The sequence below is a fragment of the Suncus etruscus genome, chromosome 3 (assembly GCF_024139225.1).
Source record: "Suncus etruscus isolate mSunEtr1 chromosome 3, mSunEtr1.pri.cur, whole genome shotgun sequence".
Lineage (NCBI taxonomy): Eukaryota > Metazoa > Chordata > Mammalia > Eulipotyphla > Soricidae > Suncus > Suncus etruscus.
In genome coordinates this window covers 9,601,597-9,615,367 of record NC_064850.1, presented here as the reverse complement: position 1 = coordinate 9,615,367, position 13,771 = coordinate 9,601,597, and the positions used below count along the sequence as shown (strand labels likewise).

Here is a 13,771-nt window from a genome sequence, read left to right as displayed (position 1 = left end):
AAAATAAATAAAAAATAAAATAAAATAGGGGCCGGAGAGAGAGCATGGAGGTAGGGGGTTTGCTTTGTGCATCCCATATGGTCCCCCGAGTCTGCCAGGAGCGATTTCTGAGCATAGAGCCAGGAGTAAGAAACCCCTGAGTGCAGCTGGGTGTGACACAAACCCTCGACCCCCCCCAAAAAAAAGAAAGAAAAAAATTAAAAATAAAATGAGGGTCTGGAGAGGTAGCATGGAGGTAAGGTGTTTGCCTTTCATGCAGAAGGACAGTGGTTCAAATCCCAGCATCCCATATGGTCCCCTGTGCCAGCTAAGGGCGATTTCTGAGCATAGAGCCAGGAGTTACCCCTGAGTGCAACTGGGTGTGACCCAAAAACAAAAACAAAACAAAACAAAAAAGAAACCTTATGTGGTGCCAGGGAATCAAACCCTGGTCAGCCATGTGCAAGCCAAGTGCCTTATCTACTGTACTATCTCTCCAGCCCTTAACTAAGGGTTTGTTATGTGTTTGTTAAAAACACATAAGAAAAATCCTGTGCTACTTCTCATTAGATTATGTCAATCTTATTTTGTAAAATTGAATTAATTTGTTTTTATTGAGGTGCCATACCATGATTTGCAACAGTATGAATATTAATACTTCGTGCATACAATGTCGCTATATCACACGGGCCACTGAACACCAACATCCCTCCCCTCACCGTCTCTAGGTCCGATTTTTATTTATAAGACAGCATGGTGGCAGAACCATCAGTCCTGGTGGTCAGGTATTGGCTTAGCCTGGCCTTGCTTCTGTTTCTTCAGATAACCTGGCTGGCTGATAGAAGAAAATCTCTTACTCTGAACCTCTGTCTGACTCCAAATGTCATTTGGCCATATATGATAACCCCCATTCCTCACTTATCTCCAAGTTTTCTAAACACACTCTGTTGCTCAGATCAAGATAGTGTGGCCTGGGGAATGAGCGGAACAACTGTCTGAAGTAGATAATGACCTTTCTGTTCCACCCAAAGTCCCTGCAGGGAAGTTCTTGCAACCAGCCATAGCCTTACAAAGCTGCTTTAATGAATGGAAAGGGCACAGTGTAGGAAGTTCACACCAGGGTCTTACTAGACTGGATCTCAGATTAGCCTCTGTGGGTCCTTTGTGGAAAGGGAATCCTGCCCTCCCTTCAGGTAACAATTGTAGAATCTAGATTCTACACGTTCAAAGCAATAGCCACCAATTGAGGCACAATTCCAAGGTCTTAAAATGAGAGATTAGGAAGACAGATAACTGGATGCACTGAAGCATATGCTTTGCATGCTGGGGTCCCAGGTTCCAATCCTGGCACCGCCTGGGTCACCCAAACAGCACCTGGATGTGTATGGTCCCCAAACCACATATGCTGTATATATGAATATAAGTAAACCATGAACTGATGCAATAGTACAGTGGCTAGGACACCTGCCTTACACATGGCCAATCTGTGTCTGGCCAATCCCAGACACACCATATGATCTCCAAAACCCTCCAGGAGGGATTCCTGTGTGCAGAGCCAGGAGTGACTCCTGAGTACCACTGGGTGTGGCCCAGAAATAAGTAAATAAACTGGTGTTTTTGGGATGATGTTATTTAATAATCATATTATTCAGTAAAAGGTAAAATAGATTATATAGTGAGGGGAGGGAAGAGGCGGCCATCCCCCAGTCCAGATATTTACTCTCGTTCCCTTGGCTATCTAAATGCATAAAATTCTTGTTATGCAGCCTGGTTCTCTCCCCAAAAAATGTAGGGAAAGAAGCAATTGCATTTTTTTTAAAGAGCCTACTATGCCAGAGCCTGTTAATATATGTTCCTTTCCTTTAGCCTTCAAAGAATTGTTGAGGGCCGGACAGACAGCATGGAGGTAAGGCATTTGCTTTTCATGCAGAAGGTCAATGGTTCAAATCCCGGCATCCCATACAGTCCCCCGAGCCTGCTAGGAGCGATTTTTGAGCATAGAGCCAGGAGTAATCCCTGAGCACTGCCAGGTGTGACCCAAAAACCAAAAAAAAAAAAAAAAAAAAGAATTGTTATCTCTTCTACCTTCTACTCTATAAAAGAAAAAGAATATTAAAACAGATGAGGCAATTTTCAAAAGTTAGTTATATAGCTAACAAGTGGTAAAGAACAACTTTCAAATCTAGGATACTGTCATTACAACCAAGTCACTTGTTAATTGCATTCCTTCTTTTTTTTTTTTTTGGTTTTTGGGGCCACACCTGTTTGATGCTCAGGGGTAACTCCTGCTAAGCGTTCAGAAATTGCCCCTGGCTTGGGGGGACCATATGGGACACTGGGGGATGAAACCTCGGTCCTTCCTTGGCTAGCGCTTGCAAGGCAGACACCTTACCTCTAGCGCCACCTTGCCAGCCCCGCATTCCTTCTTTAATTTTGTTTTGGGGGCCCGGAGAGATAGCACAGCGGCGTTTGCCTTGCAAGCAGCAGATCCAGGACCAAAGGTGGTTGGTTCGAATCCTGGTGTCCCATATGGTCCCCCGTGCCTGCCAGGAGCTATTTCTGAGCAGACAGCCAGGAGTAACCCCTGAGCACTGCCGGGTGTGACCCAAAAATAAAACAAAACAAAAAACAAAACAAAACAAAAAATTTTTATTTTGGAACCACAATCTAGTGGTCCTCAGGGCTTAATCCTTGCTCTGTGTTTAGGGAGTGCTCCTGGCAGTGCTCAATAGATCACATGCGATATGGGGAAACAGAGCATGGGTTGGCATTGTGCAATACAAGAGCCTAAACCCCTGAACTATCCCTACATTCCATGTTTCTCCCTGAGAGATGGAACTTTTATTTTTTTTTTATTTTTTTTTTTTTTGGTTTTTGGTTTTTGGGCCACACCTGGTGACACTCAGGGGTTACTCCTGGCTATGTGCTCAGAAGTGGCTCCTGGCTTGGGGGACCATATGGGACGCCGGGGGATCGAACCGTGGTCCTCTCCAAGGCTAGCGCAGGTAAGGCAGGCACCTTACCTCTTGCGCCACCGCCCGGCCCCGGAACTTTTATTTTTTTACATGTCTTGTTTGTCATCATATTTCTATTTAGTTTGTTTTACTTTTTTTTTTTTTTTTTGTTTTTTTGGGCCACACCCAGAGTTGCTCAGGGGTTACTCCTGGCTGTCTGCTCAGAAATAGCTCCTGGCAGGCACGGGGGACCATATGGGACACCGGGATTCGAACCAACCACCTTAGGTCCTGGATCGGCTGCTTGCAAGGCAAACACCGCTGTGCTATTTCTCCGGGCCCTGTTTTACATTTTTGGGGTTACTCCTGGCATGCTACGGGGGTCATATGGGATGTTGGGAGATCAAACCCAGGTCAGCTTTGCACAATCCTATCATCAATCTTTTTAATATTGGATAAATACTTAAGTCTAGTACATAAAGTTGGTCACTTAAGCACAAGACTTCAAGTCTCAAAGATAAACCACTTTCAAGATGAGTATGCGACAGAAGACTGCTGAGAGGTTGTATTAAAATACTGATTTCTACAAATCTCAGAGAAACTCCGGAAGCTTGAAATGGATCCCAGAGTGGGAGGGTGTCTGGCATCGGAACTTGTGGAGAAGAGCTAAACATCAGTTGTGTGATTTAAAAAAAAAAAAAAAAAAAAAAAAACTATGGTGAAGGAATAAATGCTTCCCACAAGATACTTTCTTCTTGGTGGCTGTGGCTATGTCAATATTTGTGCATTGGGATACCCCTGATATCTTCTTCCCTATAATTGAATGACTCTTTGAAGCTATTTATGTATTTATTTTGGCTTTTTGGATCATACTGAGCAATGCTCAGGGGTTACTCCTAGTTCTGCAATCAGGAATCATAATTTGTGATGCTTGGGGACCATATGGGATGCCAGGGATTAAACCTGGGTCATACACATGAAAGGAAAATGCCTTACCCACTGTTCTATCACTCTGGTCCCTCTACAACTATTTTCTGAGTTTATATTATTTTATTTTATTTTATTTTTGTTTTTTGGGCCACACCTGTCGGTGCTCAGGGTTACTCCTGCTTTGTATTCAGAAATCACCCCTGACAGGCTCAGGAGACCATTGGGAATGCTGGGGATCAAACCTGAGTCAGTCCTGTGAAGACATACTCCCCTACCTGCTGTGCTATTGCTCCGGTCCAAATTTTCTGAGTTCATTTTGAATGCTGGTGAGAATTAGTGTCCAAACACAAACTCTTGAGCTACTCAAGCAAGGCAATGGCCTAGCTCTGCCAGGCTTATTTAAATTTAGGTGCTAAAAACTTGTAGGTAATAAAAAAAAAAACTTCACTTCAATGTGCCTCAAAGCTCTTTCCAAAATTTGATCTTTTTTTTTATTATTATTGGTTTTCTTTCTGTTTGGGGCCAAACCCAGTAGTGTTCAGGGGTTACTCCTGGCTCTGTGCTCAGAAATCACTCCTGGAAGTCCCGGGGGGCCATATGGGATGCCAGAGATCAAACCCGGGTCTGTCCCAGGTCAGCAGCATGCAAGGCAAATGCTCTCCCTGCTGTGCTGTCACTTTGGCCCCATCCAAAATTTGTTCTTTTTGAGACACACCATCTTAGGTTGTTCTAGGAGATTCAAGTTCTACTGCACTTAGAGATAAAAGGAAAAAATTATGGCTTATCTCAGATGTCTGAGGAACTTAAGACTCTGGAGCTGGCCTCACTGTAGAAAGTTCGGAGCAGGAAGACAGACAGGGAGGAAGCCAAGACGGAGAACAGCTGTGTTCACTTGCTCTGTTTCTGAATGGTGCTGACAGCTGCAATAATTCTATCTAAAACTTCAGTCCAAGGCTGTATTTGTGAACTCAAGGCAGGAAGAACTGTCAATCTTCCTCACAGGGAGACGCGTCCTCCCACTCCCATGCCTGTGTACACTCCCCAGGAGCTGGAACCAGAGAGGACAGAACCACACTTACTAACAAGCTCTTCAAGTTCAAGGAGCATTCCTTCTTGAGAATGACCAATGCAGCCAGGCCACAGAAAGTATAGCCACCATGGGCTTCCATCCCAGGCACCCCGCCGATTCCGCCTTCCCAGTTTTGACACCTAGGGAGAGAGTAGGAGCAATCAGGTCAGCCAGTGGCCAGTCAGCTGGTGGGGAGTGGGTGGGAGAGCACTGAGTGTCCAATGCTGAGTTCACTCGGACTGAGGCAGGCAGGCAGGCAGTGTCTCCACAATGAATGGGACCAGGCCTGTTCATTGCTTTCTGGAGATACCTACTTCTTCTTCTTTTTTTTTTTTTTGTTTTTGTTTTTGGGCCACACACCCGGCGGTGCTCAGGGGTTACTCCTGGCTGTCTGCTCAGAAATAGCTCCTGGCAGGCACGGGGGACCATATGGAACACCGGGATTCGAACCAACCACCTTTGGTCCTGGATCAGCTGCTTGCAAGGCAAACACCGCTGTGCTATCTCTCCGGGCCCCGATACCTACTTCTTATAAGCCAACTCACACTCCCCCCAAAACTTCAGAAACAGACTTTTTCTATAGCAAATATAGTACCACAAATGACAGAGATAGCATAACAACCATCAAGTTAATAAATGATGATTTAAAAAAACTCATAATTATGAATTCAAGTGATTAATTTTGGGGGTTTTTTTGGGGGGGTTATGAATTTAAATTATCAAATTTTGGGGTGGGTTATTTTGTTTCATTTTGTTCTTTTTGGGGGGGTCACACCCAGCGGTGCTCAGGGGTTTTACTCCTGGCACTGTACTCAGAAATTGCAGGCATGGGGGACCATATGGGATGCTGGGATTTGAACCATCATCCCTGCTGGATCAGCTGCATTCAAGGCAAATGCCCTACTGCTATGCTATGATCAATTTTTATACCAATAGTAGGATCAATGCTATATTGATTACATTTTTCAGTCATGAAAGTATGCATAGTTCCAATCTAAGCACTGCAAAAACATAAATAAATAAAAAGGCATCATCCTTAAACTAGCTACATAGAATTTTTGCTAGAAATTAATCCTACAATATATGTCAGAATGTGTCAAAGATCAGACTATACAAATGTTAATTATATTCCCATATACAACAGTAACTTAATAAAAGAATCTGAGCTCGACAGGAGGTTACTGGTACAGGGCACTTCTGTACAACAGAATGCTACACAGACATTTAAAAGGACACTTTAAAGATGTCCCAAAAGTATTTCATGAAAAAGAATAAAAAATGTTACATGATTTTATTTCCTTTACTCTGGAAATATATGCACCGAGAGTGACTAAATCTTGGTGACAGATTTTTTTTTCCTGGTTCATGTGACTAGGGGACTAGGAGCCTCATAACCACAATGCACTGCATTCCACCAAAGAGCTATACTCCAGCCTCCGAGATTTCTCTCTTTTCACTTTTCTGTGAAAATTATGTGTTGTTTGGGGGCCACGTTTGGCACTGCTGGGGTTACACCCAGGTCAGGGCTCAGGAGTCACCACTGGCACAGCTCTGAGCAACAAGCAGGCTGGGGATCAAATTTGAGTCTCCCAGAGGCAAAGCATGCGTTGTACCTCTGAACTATCACCCCGGCCCTAAAAAACATTCTATTTCTGAAGTTCTTTGGGCCAGGAAGATGGTTTAAGGGATCGAGACACATGCTTTGTATGCAGAAGCCCCAGATTCTGCAACACTGCCATAATTAAACCCCCCAAAAAGTATGTTTGGCATTCCACTCTGGAACTTTCCCTGTTGCAACTTGGGGTGTATTTTTTTCTTTTATATCATGGGAATCTCTCTCTATCTCTCCCCCTCCCTCCCTCCCTCCCTCTCTGTCTTTCTCTTTCTCTCTCTCTCTCATCTCTCCCTCTCAGCACTTTTTACTTTCTCTCCCTTTCAATAAATTTAATTAACTCTGTACTTGTTGCCTCCTAAAATTCCTTTCCACAAGAGTGGGTAATAACAGCAACAAAGGCGTTTTCTTTTCTGTGCATTTTCATGTGACAATGGAGTGCCACCCTGTCCATAATCTCTGAGTCAAAGCAAGGGACACCCTCCTCCCCAAGGTGTGCCGGTTCACAAGCCCAGCGGGGGAGCCAGGGTGGTAAAGAATACAAAGGTAGGTGGACACATTAGGCATTAGGTACCAGTAGAAACTCTGGGCAGAGAGAAAGGGAACAGTGTCTCAGTCTTCCTGTAGCTTCACTCTGCACAACCACCACACACATGTTCTATTTTCTCTCCCTTCATTTTATATGCACGGGAGCATGCTACTCACTACACTTCTCTTTTTTTTTTTTTTCATTTGGTAAAATGATTTGGAAGCATTTTCTAGGCCAAACATAACAGAATGAGCACAATAGCCCAGTAAAATGAAAGTGGTGGAATTTTTTTTTGTTTGTTTTTTGGTGGTGCTCAGAGGTTACTCTTGGCTCTGTGCTCAGAAATTGCTCCTGGCAGGATCAGGGGACCATTGGGATGCTCGGGGTCAAACCCGGGTCAATCCCAGGTAGGCCGTGTGCAAAGCAAACACCTTACCACTGTGCTATCACTTCAGCCTCTGTGGTGGTATTTTGGGGAGGGGGGGGGGTCACACCCGGCAACGCTCAGGGATTATTCCTGGCTTTACGCTCAGAAATAACTCCTGACAGGCTTGGGGGACCATATGGGATGCTGGGATTCGAACCACCGTCCTTTTGCATGCAAGGCAAATGCCCTATCTCCATGCTATCTCTTCGGCCCCCCTGTGGTGGAATTTTTTTTTTTTTTTTTTTTTTGGTTTTTGGGCCACACCCGTTTGATGCTCAGGGGTTACTCCTGGCTATGTGCTCAGAAATCGCCCCTGGCTTGGGGGGACCATATGGGACGCTGGGGGATCGAACCGAGGTCCTTCCTTGGCTAGCGCTTGCAAGGCAGACACCTTACCTCCAGCGCCACCTACCCGGCCCCGGAATATTTTTTTTTTAATTTTTATTTTTAATTATGAGAACAAGGATGCAAAGAAAGAGGACAAGGTAAAGTTACAGTGGAAGGACAATCACCCATAACATAATTCTCAGAAGTCCCCTTGCTGATATCTTAACTTTGAAATTTCAGCCAAAGAACATTAAGATAAATAAGACAGAATCCATGTACAATTACTTTGTCCCTCAAGTTCCCAGATTGTAACTTTTAAAGGAATAAACATTACAAGTGTCAAGAGAATTGGAGAGGCCAGGAAATACAATCATGAAAGTTAGGAAAGGAGAGAGATAAGAACTAACTTGGGTACCAGAAGAGAGAAACCTATGCCGGCCTAGGAGGTGAAAAAGGGGAGGCAAGAGAAATTAAGGTGATCTGAACCAATAAAAGGTTTAGGGACTGGAGATGTAGGGACTTTTGAAAGTGGGGTCAATCGTATCTAAAAGGAAAAAAGGAGAGAGAGAGAGAGAGAGAGAGAGAGAGAGAGAGAGAGAGAGAGAGAGAGAGAAAGAAAGAAGAAAATGTCTGCCATAAAGGCAGGCAGCAGGGAGGGCAGGGAGAGGGAGGGATGGAAAATTGGGGACATTGGTGACAGGGAATGTGCACTGGTGAAAGGTGTTGGACATTGTATGGCTGAAACTCAATCATGAACAACTCTGTAACTGTATATCACAGTGATTTAATTCAATAATTGATATAAAAATAAATAAAAGTGAGGTAAATGTGGACTACTGAGACTGAACATTTATTCGAGAATCAATGAGCCATCAGACATCCATGAGAAGTCCTTAAGCCTGATAGAAAATGGACGACTGGGCCCGGAGAGATAGCACAGCGGTGTTTGCCTTGCAAGCAGCCGATCCAGGACCTAAGGTGGTTGGTTCAAGTCCCAGTGTCCCATATGGTTCCCCGTGCCTGCCAGGAGCTATTTCTGAGCAGACAGCCAGGAGTCACCCCTGAGCACCGCCGGGTGTGGCCCAAAAACCAAAAAAAAAAAAAAAAAAAAAAGAAAATGGACGACTGCAAAGGTTTAATGAAGAAGATCTGAGTTCCAGGCTGCCCAGCATAGCCAAGAGAGAGCATAGCAGAATAGCAGAACAGAAGAACTTAAGTAAGGTACTCTGACCTTAAGTAAGGTACAAAAATGTCCCTGTCCCCATTCCCTCCCAGTATTTCACAAGGAAGGCTGCTTTTTAGGGAGATGGATCAAAAGCCTACCGTGAATTCCCCTGAATAGCTGGATCCTATCCAACCTGGCATATATAGCTTTCTATCAACTTGTTAATGATTTTAAAGTGGCTTTGTTTTGCTTGAGGCTATCACTAGAGATGTGATATGTCCCACAGTGCTCAGGTGATCACAAGGCAGCGAGGATAGATTCTAAGGTTCCTTCACACTAACCATGTGCTCCAGCCCTTCTGTTGTGTGTGTGTGTCTTTTGTGGGGGCACACCTGAGCACAGCCAGAGCTTACTCCTGGCTCTGCACTCAGGGATCACTCTCAGGAGACCATATGGTACTTTGGGGATTGAACTTGGGTCAACCACCTTCAAGGCAAAGGCTTTATCAACTGTCCTATCATTCCAGCCCCATATTTCAGGCTTTTAGGATAATTCTATGGTCCTCCCTGCCAGTTGTTTTAGAACTTGAGTCTTAATTGTGAACACCAAGATTCTAAAATGAAAGACAGAAAACAAAACTAACAGCAATAACTTGGAGGAAATCATGCATAAAGCATAAGAAATTAAAATTTTATATGTTATATAAACTTTTATAAGCAGAATAAAAGTCCAATTTTATGTAAAATGTGTACATTAAAATATTACAGGAACAAATTATTTCTAAGGCAAGAATAGGAGAATATATAAATATATTCTATTTTATAAATGAGGATAAAAATGGCTCTGTAAAATTTAAAATAGAAATGCAAAAATGAAAACTAACTAAATAAATAAATAACAGAGAGTTGGTGAGATAGTACAGCAGGTAGGACATTTGCCTTGCATGTAGCTGGCTTGGGTTCTATCCCCAGCATTCCATATAGTTCCCCCTGAGCACTACCAGGAGTTAATTCCTGAGCACAAAGCTAGGAGTAATCTCTGAGCATCTTCTGTGTGGCCCCAAAACAGAAACAAAACAAAATAATTCAACAGAAGATAAAAAGATAAGGAAAGTTTTCAGAAAGGTACAATATGAAAAATTATTGTCATTTTTTTATCTTACAAATAAGGAAGTTGAGGAAAATAGGCAAAAACCGTTTCGATTAGAAGAGCAACATTCTGAGGGGGTACTATAAAAAGAGCAAAGGGAGAAGGGAAGAAATAGCCCAACAATAAATGAGATTTTACAGAACTAAAGTAGATGCACTTCCAGATTGAAGAGGCTGCTGATTATTCAACACAATGAATGGAAAGAAAAAAAAAAAATCCACATTGTGGTTCACTCTCACGAAATTTCCTAAGAGCCAGAGTCCAAAAATCTCTGCAGAGGGAGTGGGAGGAAATAAAGAGAACCAAAACAGAGACATACAAAGGATGGTGAACCACAAGCCAGGGAAGGTAGAGAAACTCAGTCGCCCTAACTAACAGGTTTGGGCACTTTTTTCTTTGTATTTTAGCTTAATATCAAATTCAATATCCCACCGGTGGCCAGAGAATGAAACTGACTCAGGAAAGTTAAATAACTTGTCCAAGGCACAATTTAGTAGTCAGACCTACTATATGCCCAACAAACATGTTCTCCTGCAAATAACAGCTTCGCACAAAAGACACAGGAACCACTTCCTGCCAGCCCAGCAGGCTGAAACAAGGCCTGCTGTCTGGGGTGGGGATTTGAAAGTTGGATGCGCAGGGCAGACATAGGGTTCCTCCCCCTCTCTCTATTGTTTGCTCCAGACTGGAAGGCTTACCCAGACAGGTTCCCAGCAATGGCTGCAGCTCGCTGAGACTCAAAAGAAAATTCCCCATCCTTACGGAAAGCACCCCATTTCACAACAAAAAAAAGTGAGTTCTGGGTAAGAGGAGAGCCCAGAAGGAAAATGCCACATTCACTGTCATAAAGCTCACTGGATTTCTACCTCATCCACTGTGTTACACAGATACCCAGTAAGTGTGAAAGGGTCGGGGAATGATTTTTAGAGTTGAACACAAGCAAGTTGCTAGTGCTAAAATAAAGACATGAACTGTCTTTAGAGCAATGTAAAAGCACCCAGTGCTCACCACAAGAAATCATGATACCCAGAGGATATCACTCCCAAATTGCTTGACATGTGAAAAGTCAGGGAAATGTGACATTCCAACTTCAAGATACCCAGAGACTGAAATGACCAGAGAAGGTTACTTAAAGCACTTGCTACAATTATTTATGCACCTCCGTGAAAGGAAATATAATATACTTCTAATGAATCGAAAGATGGGACAATGAGTTGAGAAACAGGAAGTTGGTCTGTTTACATTTCAGGCAATCTGTTCAATCTACAAACTACAGTTTTTTTCCCATTGAGTACCGCCTAATAAGTCCTCGATAAATGTTATTAAGACAATGTCTCTGATTAAGCCAGCAGAAGATAGAAGACAAAAGGGCAATGCGAAGAGGCTCTGAGAGAGTATAATTTATTCACTGTCCAATTCTGAACTCTCTAAGCAAATAAACAATAAAGTGTGAGGAGAATAAAGATATATGCAAGGATCTTTAAAACGCGCCTCCCCGGGGAGTATGTGATTCTTTATAATAAGCAAATCAAGGAAAGAAAGAGGACAGAGCTCCTACAAGGCAGCGAAGTGAAGTTGATTTCATGCTGAAAGGAAGCTTCTGGATGCATGCTGTGCTGCAAGCTGAAAGCAATCTGTGCAGACTGAAGCAGGAGGCGACAGGCTCCAGGAGGGATGACTCAACTGAAAAAGAAAATTAACCCCAACCACGGGCCCATGTGCACATGCGCACGCACACAATGGATTTGTTATCTGGAGCATTTGGCTGTATTAAGAATAATTTCATGGTGCTCAAGAGATAGCCCAGTTGGTAGGGTGCTTGCCTTGCATGAGGCTGAGCCAGATTCAATCCCCACCATCCCATATGGTTCAAGAGTAATTTCCTAATGCAGAGCCAGGAGTTAGGCCTGAACATCACAAACAAACAAACAAACAAACAAAAACATTTTTATAGCACTGGTGGATAATTTGGGGATGAGCTCATGGCAAATACATTTTTTTTAAGAGGGACTGATTAAGTTTGCTCTTCAGGCACCCATGTTCCCCCTTGAACATGTATCTTACCTGCTTGTTTTTGTTTTTTTATTTGCCTAGTTCCACTCCAGGAAAGCCCGCATTCTCTCTCAAACATGCACTTCTCTCTTTCTCTCCTCTTACATCTAAGTAAGTTTTAATAAAAATTTTCTTGCTTTACAAACAGAGAGTGAGAGAGAGAGAGAGAGAGAGAGAGAGAGAGAGAGAGAGAGAGAGAGGGAGGGAGGGAGAGAGAGAGAGACTGATTGATTTAAGGAAAATAAAAATAACACATAAACAGAAGCAGGGCCTAATGAGGGAGCTCAGAAGCAAGCTCATATTTTACACATATGAGGAACTGGGTTCAATTCCCAGCAAAAGATAAAGTATATATATATATATATATATATATATATATATAAAACTTTAGCATAACTCCTGACTTAGATATGTTATAGTTACATAGTCCTAAGAACTACTTTAAAAAATAAAAATAAAACCATCTTGAACTGTTAACAATCTATAATAGTACATGTATAACTACTATATCTTTTTATTATAAAAAAATTTGAAGCATCCCAAAAAGTATAATGAGTAATATACACAGTATGTACCAAACAATATTTATTTAATCAGATACCAATGATCTCTAATTTTTGTTTTGTTTTCTAGGTAATACCTAATTGTTCTCAGGGGTTTCCTATGCCCAGGAAACCATGAAATATCCAGGAGCAAACCTAAGGTCTCACAAATGTAAGGTAAGTGTTCAATCTCAACCCTAGAGGGTGTGTGTGTGTGTTTAAAGAAATTAATTCAGATCTAGCTGACAACCTTGTGTAGCCCTGTAGCTCTTTCTGGGTCTCCTTTCCCTTGCTCTTTTCCCAGACAGATTCACCACTGTGAAACCGAACTCCTCCTTCCAATGCACGTCTGAATATTTCTGTATAGCAACAATATGGAACCACTGTGCACTTTTTCACAATTTAAGTGAATGCCCCAATCTATATGCTTCTGAAAATAGTCTTTTTGTTTGTATTCAACATCGCTATGGAGTTTTACCCTTATCAACACAAGTAACTCCAGCTCATTCATTTTAAGCTTATATTGTATTCCAATGTGACAGCTGTCTTGGTTTTCTAATGTTTAAGAACACATAATCTGCTTCCATATGTTTGTTATGGATAAATCAGGGGTTGGGATGTGGCTCAGTGGTAGAGTACTTACTTATCTTGCATGTGTGAGGCCCTGGATTCAATTTCATATATATATCTTTGAATATATATATATATATATATATAAATAAAATGTGTGTTAAGGAAATTGATATGTGTGTATATAGACATATAGATCTTTGTTTGTTTGTTTTAGTTTTTGGGCCACAACCAGCAGTGCTCAGGGGTTACTCCTAGCTATCTGCTCAGAAATAGCTCCTGGCAGACACGGGGGACAATGTGGGACGCCGGGATTCAAACCAACCACCTTAGGTCCTGGATCGGCTGCTTGCAAGGCAAATGCCACTGTGCTACTCTCCGGCCCCAACATATAGATCTTAATTGACTACATATAAATAAATCTCATGCTTATGGATTTTCTGCGTGTATTTCTGTGAGAGTAGAA

General features: G+C 42.5%; 1 protein-coding gene across 1 annotated transcript in view; it reads right to left on the bottom strand.

Annotated features, from left to right (window-relative positions):
* The window catches only part of FNTB (farnesyltransferase, CAAX box, beta), a 90,787-nt gene that overhangs the window by 17,023 nt on the left and 59,993 nt on the right, over positions 1-13,771 (bottom strand). The window contains 1 exon segment of the mRNA XM_049770546.1: positions 4,943-5,072. Coding sequence (XP_049626503.1) covers positions 4,943-5,072 — 130 coding nt within the window.